General features: G+C 50.2%; 1 protein-coding gene across 1 annotated transcript in view; it reads right to left on the bottom strand.

Annotated features, from left to right (window-relative positions):
* LOC135512160 (slit homolog 1 protein-like) overlaps positions 1 to 10,000 on the bottom strand; it is a 189,173-nt gene that overhangs the window by 57,246 nt on the left and 121,927 nt on the right. The window contains 1 exon segment of the mRNA XM_064933877.1: positions 1,101 to 1,172. Within this exon segment, the coding sequence (XP_064789949.1) occupies positions 1,101 to 1,172 (72 nt within the window).

Here is a 10,000-nt window from a genome sequence, read left to right as displayed (position 1 = left end):
GTAGAAGCCCCTGCCACATACAACTCATGTCTGACCCAATGGCTAGCAGGCATAAGTAGGGCAGAGAGGAGAGGATCAAACCTCAGTCTTCATTCCAGCACTCGCTAGTTGTGACCAGTAGCCCATGTATTTTAAGGGTAGGCTGGTCAGCGGGTAGTTTGTGAGGCTGAAATACTACTGGACCACCCCCGTAAGTAGGGCAGAAAGGGGGAGAGAAACAGAAGAGGAGAGGAGGAACAAACCCTCAGTCTTCATTCCAGCACTCTTTCATTTCCCCCATATCATATAATATAATCATCATATCCATAATCATATCTGCCACAGTTTACATTCAGACAGACACTCTAACCAGGCTGAGAATACCAGCGGGCAGCACTGAAACATGAGAGGTGTTATTACTGTGGAGAGGTTTCAGCTTGTAGCTTTCTGTAGCCTTCTGCAGCCGTCACCCCTGTACCTCTTCCTGCTCTTAGTCTGGACATGGTAGTTTGGGGTTGTGACATGAAACTGAGAAGTGTACTTAGTGTACTTCAGCCCTAGAGGAAGTGTACTTAGTGTACTTCAGCCCTAGAGGAAGTGTACTTAGTGTACTTCAGCCCTAGAGGAAGTGTACTTGGTGTACTTCAGGTCTAGAGGAAGTGTGCTTAGTGTACTTCAGGTCTAGAGGAAGTGTGCTTAGTGTACTTCAGGTCTAGAGGAAGTGTACTTAGTGTACTTCAGGTCTAGAGGAAGTGTACTTAGTGTACTTCAGCCCTAGAGGAAGTGTACTTAGTGTACTTCAGCCCTAGAGGAAGTGTACTTAGTGTACTTCAGGTCTAGAGGAAGTGTGCTTAGTGTACTTCAGCCCTAGAGGAAGTGTACTTAGTGTACTTCAGCCCTAGAGGAAGTGTGCTTAGTGTACTTCAGCCCTAGAGGAAGTGTACTTGGTGTACTTCAGGTCTAGAGGAAGTGTGCTTAGTGTACTTCAGCCCTAGAGGAAGTGTACTTCAGCCCTAGAGGAAGTGTACTTCAGCCCTAGAGGAAGTGTACTTAGTGTACTTCAGCCCTAGAGGAAGTGTACTTAGTGTACTTCAGCCCTATAGAGCAGCGTATATACTTACATCCTGCGCAGCTTCTTGTAGGGAGAGAAGGTTCCAGGAGGAACTGACTTGATCCCATTCTGCTCCAGACGACTAGAGAGGAAAGGGGGAAAGATGGGGAAAAGAAAAGTATAGACACCATCAGGTCATAAACCAACAACAGAGTCCACTATAGAAACAAAGCAGAGTAGTCATACATCACTGCCGACACATTGTAATTGGTCAGCTGTTGCCAACTATCTTAATCCCTGCTGTGTGTATGTGTGTGTGTGTGTGTGTGTGTGTGTGTGTGTGTGTGTGTGTGTGTCTGTGTGTGTGTATGTGTGTGTGTCTGTGTGTGTGTCTGTGTGCGTGTGTATGTGTGTGTGTGTCTGTGTGTGTCTGTGTGTATGTGTGTGTATGTGTGTGTATGTCTGTGTGCGTGCACACGCATCTGCGTGTGTCTTTCCCCTTCCCTGGTTCATTAATAAAGATCTCTTCCTGTCCTGTGTGTGAGTCATAACATCTCTTCTGGAAAAATAAACAGGTCTGGATGAGAGAAGACCAGGGAGAGACATGGAGGAGAGAGGAACAGGGAGAGACATGGAGGAGAGAGGACCAGGGAGAGACATGGAGGAGAGAGGACCAGGGAGAGACATGGAGGAGAGAGGACCAGGGAGAGACATGGAGGAGAGAGGACCAGGGAGAGACATGGAGGAGAGAGGAACAGGGAGAGACATGGAGGAGAGAGGAACAGGGAGACAGGGAGAGACATGGAGGAGAGAGCAACAGGGAGACAGGGAGAGACATAGAGGAGAGAGGAACAGGGAGACAGGGAGAGACATGGAGTAGAGAGGAACAGGGAGACAGGGAGAGACATGGAGGAGAGAGGAACAGGGAGAGACATGGAGGAGAGAGGGACAGGGAGACAGAGAGAGACATAGAGGAGAAAGGAACAGGGAGACAGGGAGAGACATAGAGGAGAGAGGAACAGGGAGACAGGGAGAGACATGGAGGAGAGAGGAACAGGGAGACAGGGAGAGACATGGAGGAGAGAGGAACAGGGAGACAGGGAGACACATGGAGGAGAGAGGACCAGGGAGAGACATGGAGGAGAGCGGAACAGGGAGAGACATGGAGGAGAGAGGACCAGGGAGAGACATGGAGGAGAGAAGACCATGGAGAGACATGGAGGAGAGAGGAACAGGGAGAGACATGGAGGAGAGAGGAACAGGGAGAGACATGGAGGAGAGAGGAACAGGGAGAGACATGGAGGAGAGAGGAACAGGGAGAGACATGGAGGAGAGAGGAACAGGGAGAGACATGGAGGAGAGAGGACCAGGGAGAGACATGGAGGAGAGAGGATCATGGAGAGACATGGAGGAGAGAGGAACAGGGAGAGACATGAAGGAGAGACAAACAGGGAGAGACATGGAGGAGAGAGGACCAGGGAGAGACATGGAGGAGAGAGGAACAGGGAGAGACATGGAGGAGAGAGGACCAGGGAGAGACATGGAGGAGAGAGGATCATGGAGAGACATGGAGGAGAGAGGAACAGGGAGAGACATGGAGGAGAGAGGAACAGGGAGAGACATGGAGGAGAGAGGACCAGGGAGAGACATGGAGGAGAGAGGACCAGGGAGAGACATGGAGGAGAGAGGACCAGGGAGAGACATGGAGGGGAGAGGACCAGGGAGAGACATGGAGGAGAGAGGAACAGGGAGAGACATGGAGGAGAGAGGAACAGGGAGAGACATGGAGGAGAGAGGACCAGGGAGAGACATGGAGGAGAGAGGACCAGGGAGAGACATGGAGGAGAGAGGACCAGGGAGAGACATGGAGGAGAGAGGACCAGGGAGAGACATGGAGGAGAGAGGAACAGGGAGAGACATGGAGGAGAGAGGATCATGGAGAGACATGGAGGAGAGAGGAACAGGGAGAGACATGGAGGAGAGAGGACCAGGGAGAGACATGGAGGAGAGAGGACCAGGGAGAGACATGGAGGAGAGAGGAACAGGGAGAGACATGGAGGAGAGAGGAACAGGGAGAGACATGAAGGAGAGACAAACAGGGAGAGACATGGAGGAGAGAGGACCAGGGAGAGACATGGAGGAGAGAGGAACAGGGAGAGACATGGAGGAGAGAGGAACAGGGAGAGACATGGAGGAGAGAGGATCATGGAGAGACATGGAGGAGAGAGGAACAGGGAGAGACATGGAGGAGAGAGGAACAGGGAGAGACATGGAGGAGAGAGGACCAGGGAGAGACATGGAGGAGAGAGGACCAGGGAGAGACATGGAGGAGAGAGGACCAGGGAGAGACATGGAGGAGAGAGGACCAGGGAGAGACATGGAGGAGAGAGGAACAGGGAGAGACATGGAGGAGAGAGGAACAGGGAGAGACATGGAGGAGAGAGGACCAGGGAGAGACATGGAGGAGAGAGGACCAGGGAGAGACATGGAGGAGAGAGGACCAGGGAGAGACATGGAGGAGAGAGGAACAGGGAGAGACATGGAGGAGAGAGGATCATGGAGAGACATGGAGGAGAGAGGAACAGGGAGAGACATGGAGGAGAGAGGACCAGGGAGAGACATGGAGGAGAGAGGAACAGGGAGAGACATGGAGGAGAGAGGACCAGGGAGAGACATGGAGGAGAGAGGACCAGTGAGAGACATGGAGGAGAGAGGACCAGGGAGAGACATGGAGGGGAGAGGACCAGGGAGACAGGGAGAGACATAGAGGAGAGAGGAACAGGGAGACAGGGAGAGACATGGAGGAGAGAGGAACAGGGAGACAGGGAGAGACATGGAGGAGAGAGGAACAGGGAGAGACATGGAGGAGAGAGGGACAGGGAGACAGAGAGAGACATAGAGGAGAAAGGAACAGGGAGACAGGGAGAGACATAGAGGAGAGAGGAACAGGGAGACAGGGAGAGACATGGAGGAGAGAGGAACAGGGAGACAGGGAGAGACATGGAGGAGAGAGGAACAGGGAGACAGGGAGACACATGGAGGAGAGAGGACCAGGGAGAGACATGGAGGAGAGCGGAACAGGGAGAGACATGGAGGAGAGAGGACCAGGGAGAGACATGGAGGAGAGAAGACCATGGAGAGACATGGAGGAGAGAGGAACAGGGAGAGACATGGAGGAGAGAGGAACAGGGAGAGACATGGAGGAGAGAGGAACAGGGAGAGACATGGAGGAGAGAGGAACAGGGAGAGACATGGAGGAGAGAGGAACAGGGAGAGACATGGAGGAGAGAGGACCAGGGAGAGACATGGAGGAGAGAGGATCATGGAGAGACATGGAGGAGAGAGGAACAGGGAGAGACATGAAGGAGAGACAAACAGGGAGAGACATGGAGGAGAGAGGACCAGGGAGAGACATGGAGGAGAGAGGAACAGGGAGAGACATGGAGGAGAGAGGACCAGGGAGAGACATGGAGGAGAGAGGATCATGGAGAGACATGGAGGAGAGAGGAACAGGGAGAGACATGGAGGAGAGAGGAACAGGGAGAGACATGGAGGAGAGAGGACCAGGGAGAGACATGGAGGAGAGAGGACCAGGGAGAGACATGGAGGAGAGAGGACCAGGGAGAGACATGGAGGGGAGAGGACCAGGGAGAGACATGGAGGAGAGAGGAACAGGGAGAGACATGGAGGAGAGAGGAACAGGGAGAGACATGGAGGAGAGAGGACCAGGGAGAGACATGGAGGAGAGAGGACCAGGGAGAGACATGGAGGAGAGAGGACCAGGGAGAGACATGGAGGAGAGAGGACCAGGGAGAGACATGGAGGAGAGAGGAACAGGGAGAGACATGGAGGAGAGAGGATCATGGAGAGACATGGAGGAGAGAGGAACAGGGAGAGACATGGAGGAGAGAGGACCAGGGAGAGACATGGAGGAGAGAGGACCAGGGAGAGACATGGAGGAGAGAGGAACAGGGAGAGACATGGAGGAGAGAGGAACAGGGAGAGACATGAAGGAGAGACAAACAGGGAGAGACATGGAGGAGAGAGGACCAGGGAGAGACATGGAGGAGAGAGGAACAGGGAGAGACATGGAGGAGAGAGGAACAGGGAGAGACATGGAGGAGAGAGGATCATGGAGAGACATGGAGGAGAGAGGAACAGGGAGAGACATGGAGGAGAGAGGAACAGGGAGAGACATGGAGGAGAGAGGACCAGGGAGAGACATGGAGGAGAGAGGACCAGGGAGAGACATGGAGGAGAGAGGACCAGGGAGAGACATGGAGGAGAGAGGACCAGGGAGAGACATGGAGGAGAGAGGAACAGGGAGAGACATGGAGGAGAGAGGAACAGGGAGAGACATGGAGGAGAGAGGACCAGGGAGAGACATGGAGGAGAGAGGACCAGGGAGAGACATGGAGGAGAGAGGACCAGGGAGAGACATGGAGGAGAGAGGAACAGGGAGAGACATGGAGGAGAGAGGATCATGGAGAGACATGGAGGAGAGAGGAACAGGGAGAGACATGGAGGAGAGAGGACCAGGGAGAGACATGGAGGAGAGAGGACCAGGGAGAGACATGGAGGAGAGAGGAACAGGGAGAGACATGGAGGAGAGAGGAACAGGGAGAGACATGGAGGAGAGAGGACCAGGGAGAGACATGGAGGAGAGAGGACCAGGGAGAGACATGGAGGAGAGAGAAACAGGGAGAGACATGGAGGAGAGAGGACCATGGAGAGACATGGAGGAGAGAGGATCATGCTGGAGACTCCAGACATCACAGATCACAAAAGTGTGTGTGGCACTGCTCTTTGTCTCTAACTCTCTCACTCACACACACACTCCCTAACGGTGGAAACTGAGAGTCACAGATGTACTGTAATCAGTCTCAGATGTTAAGGAGAAACAGGCATTGAAGCCAGTAAGGACTGGGCTCCGAACCCTGTTGTGTGTGTGTGTGTGTGTGTGTGTGTGTGTGTGTGTGTGTGTGTGTGTGTGTGTGTGTGTGTGTGTGTGTGGTTGAGTGGTGGTGTGGCAGGGCATACAGACAGCTGTCTCACTCCTGCTCTGTTCCAGTCCTCTAACCCATCTAAGTCTCATTAAGCCCAGTTTTAAAAGCTGTCAACTGACCTACAGATAAACAGCCTAGGCTGGGGCAGCATGGACCTGGAGCTGTGGCTTTGCCGAGGTATGGGGCTCTGGTTGTGGCCAGGGCAGGGGCTGTGGGATTGGACTGGGATAGGGCTAGAGCTGGTAAATATGAATGGGTCTAGAGAGAGGGCTGGGAAAGTTGGGGTTTGGGTTTTGGGACCAAATGGGTGGAGTGATAGGAATGAGGCCCACCAGTAAATCAAATCAAATCAAAATGTATTGGTCACGTACACATATTTTGTAGATGTTATCGCAGGTGTAGTGAAATGTTTATGTTCCTAAATACAAAAAATGTCATTAAGAAATTAGGAAATGTAGAAATATTAGAACGAGCAATGTCCTTGTGGAATGTAAATATATATGTATATGATGGTGTGTCTAGACATTATGGACAGTATGTGAATAGAAAAGGTATACAGCAGTAGTTACATAGGATGAGCCTTGACTAGAATACACTATATACATATACAGTGGGTAATACAGTATGTAAACATGATTAAAGTGACCAGTGTTCAATGACTATGTACATAGGGAAGCCGGCTAGTATCATTGATTAAAGTTCAGGGCAGGGTATAAAGAGGTGGCCGGCTAGTGGTGACTAGTTAACAGTTTGATTGACTGAAGATAGAAAACATTTTTCAGTCTCTCGGTCCAAGTTTTGAGACCCTCTGCCTTCTAGATGGTAGCGGGGTGAACAGGCCGTGGCTCGGGTGGCTGAGGTCCTTGATGATCTTCTTGGCCTTCCTCTGACACCAGGTGATGTAGATGACCTGGAGGACAGGTAGTGTGCCCCTGGTGATGCACCACCCTCTGAAGATCCCTGCTGTTGCGGGCGGTGCAGTTGCCATGCCAGGCGGTGATACAGCCCGACAGGATGCTCTCAATGATGCATCTGTAGAGCCAAGATCTTAGTGGCCAAGCCAATTGTATTCACCCTCCTGAGGTTGAAGAAGCGCTGTTGCGCCTACTTCACCATACTGTCTGTGTGGGTGGACCATTTCAGGTTGTCAGTGATGTGCACACTGAGGAACGTGAAGCTTTTCAGCCTCTTCAATACGGCGCCGTCGATGTGGATGGGGGTGTGTCCCTATGCTGTCTCCTGAAGGTCAACCTTCAGCTCCTTCATTTTGTTTACGTTGGGTGAGAGGTTATTTTCCCGGCAACACTACCCCAGGGACCTCAACTCTTCCCTGTAGGCTGTCTCAACATTGTTGGTAATCAGTCCTACCACTGTTGTGTCATCTGCAAACTTCTTGATTGAGTTGGAGACATGCGTGGCCACACAGTCATGGGTGAACAGGAAGTACAATAGGGAGCTGGGCACGCAATCTTGTGGGTCGCCAGTGTTGAGGATCAGTGTAATGGAGGAGTTGTTTCCTACCTTCACCACCTGGGGTCGGCCCGTAAGGAAGTTTAGGACCCAGTTGCACAGGGTGGGTTTCAGACCCAGGGCACCGAGCTTAGTGATGAGCTTGGATGGAACTATGATGTTGAGCTGTAGTCAATGAACACCATTCTTATATAGGTTTTCCTCTTGTACAGATGGGATGGGGCAGTGTGCAGTGCGATGGTGATTGCGTCATCTGTGGATCTGTTGGGGCGGATGCAAATTGAAGTGGGTTTAGGGTGTCGGGAAAGGTGGAGGTGATATGATCCTTAACTAGCCTCTCAAAACACTTCATGATGACAGAAGTGAGTGTGGCAATGTGTTTTCCTCGAAGCGGGCAAAGAAGGTGTTTAGCTTGTCCGGGATCAAGGCATCGGTGTCAGTGACATGGCTGGTTTTCCCTTTATAATCTGTGATTGTCAGGAGTCCCTGCCACAAACGTCTCTTGTCTGAGCCGTTGAATTGTGACTCCACTTTGTCTCTGTGCTGATGTTTTGCCTGTTTGATTGGTTTACAGAGGGGAGAGCTGGACTGTTTGATTGGTTTACAGAGGGCATAGCTGGACTGTTTGATTGGTTTACAGAGGGCATAGCTGGACTGTTTGATTGGTTTACAGAGGGCATAGCTGGACTGTTTGATTGGTTTACAGAGGGCATAGCTGGACTGTTTGATTGGTTTACAGAGGGCATAGCTGGACTGTTTGATTGGCTTACAGAGGGCATAGCTGGACTGTTTGATTGGTTTACAGAGGGCATAGCTGGACTGTTTGATTGGTTTACAGAGGGCATAGCTGGACTGTTTGATTGGTTTACAGAGGGCATAGCTGGACTGTTTGTACTCATCCTTGTTCCCAGTCACCTTGAGGTGGTTAAATGTGATGGTTTGTGCCTTCAGTTTTGAGTGAATGCTGCCATGTGTCCAGGGTTTTTGGTTTGGATAAGTTCTAATTGTCACAGTAGGAACAACATCCTCTATGCACTTCATGATGAACTCAGTCAACGAGTCAGTGTATACATCTATGCTATTCTCAGAGGCAACCCAGACATTTTTATTGAACCTTTATTTTAACATGAGGGACACAGTATACTTAAGCAAAGTCCAAATTGTAGGTCCCTAATGACTTCTTGATGTCAATACCTATTAAGGCAGCAAGAATTTCTGTTTCTGTGAGTTGCCAAAAAAATCAACCCTGACTACCATTTCCCAAGTCACGTGAAGTTGACTGATCATCCATCGAGGCAACTGGAGGCTGTATGTGGGAATAACAGTCAACTGACTGGACAAGACCAGCATGACCACCATTTCTTTCAAAGGGATCACTAACTGAGTCTGTCATAGCGATAAGGAAGTAGTTTGATTTGGCCTGTTTGACCGAGGCAGTGCATCTATTTCTCAATTGCCTATATAGCAGCCACTCAGCTAATGAGACAGTTTGTCTAGTCTTGGCTCAGGCTTGATTTCTTTTCAAGAGGAGGTCTGAGAGTACCATGGGGTAGTTCAGTTTTTGAGTTGGCATGTTTATCAGCCAGAGAGGTAAAAATGGATGAGAAGTGCTCTGAAATCAAATACTCTATCCCAGTCCGCGTGATCAAAACAATCTTGAAGCATAGATTTCTGGCCCTCGCTACATATTCGTCGCCAGACCCACTGGCTCCAGGTCATCTACAAGTCCATGCTAGGTAAAGCTCCGCCTTATCTCAGTTTACTGGTCACGATGGCAACACCCACCCGTAGCACGCGCTCCAGCAGGTGTATCTCACTGATCATCCCTAAAGCCAACACCTCATTTGGCCGCCTTTCGTTCCAGTTCTCTGCTGCCTGTGACTGGAACAAATTGCAAAAATCGTTTATCACTCCAGTGTTAATCTGCTAAATTGTAATTATTCACCTACCTCCTCATGCCTTTTGCACACAATGTATATAGACTCTCTTTTTTTTCTACTGTGTTATTGACTTGTTAATTGTTTACTCCATGTGTAACTCTGTGTTGTCTGTTCACACTGCTATGCTTTATCTTGGCCAGGTCACAGTTGCAAATGAGAACTTGTTCTCAACTAGCCTACCTGGTTAAATAAAGGTGAAATAAAAAATAAATAAATAAAATTCCGATTGGTCAGACTAACACTGAACAGTCCTTACAACGGGTACTTCCTGTTTAAGTTTCTGCCAGTACCACAGTGTTAAGCCTTACTTCAAAACACTTCCAGGGATATTACCAGTTTCAGCCTTACTTCAAAACACTTCCAGGGATATTACCAGATTCAGCCTTACTTCAAAACACTTCCAGGGATATTACCAGTTTCAGCCTTACTTCAAAACACTTCCAGGGATATTACCAGTTTCAGCCTTACTTCAAAACACTTCCAGGGATATTATCAGTTTCAGCCTTACTTCAAAACACTTCCAGGGATATTACCAGTTTCAGCCTTACTTCAAA

This window comes from Oncorhynchus masou, chromosome 24, assembly GCF_036934945.1.
Source record: "Oncorhynchus masou masou isolate Uvic2021 chromosome 24, UVic_Omas_1.1, whole genome shotgun sequence".
Taxonomy (NCBI): Eukaryota; Metazoa; Chordata; class Actinopteri; order Salmoniformes; family Salmonidae; genus Oncorhynchus; species Oncorhynchus masou.
This window is presented reverse-complemented; position numbering and strand designations above follow the sequence as displayed.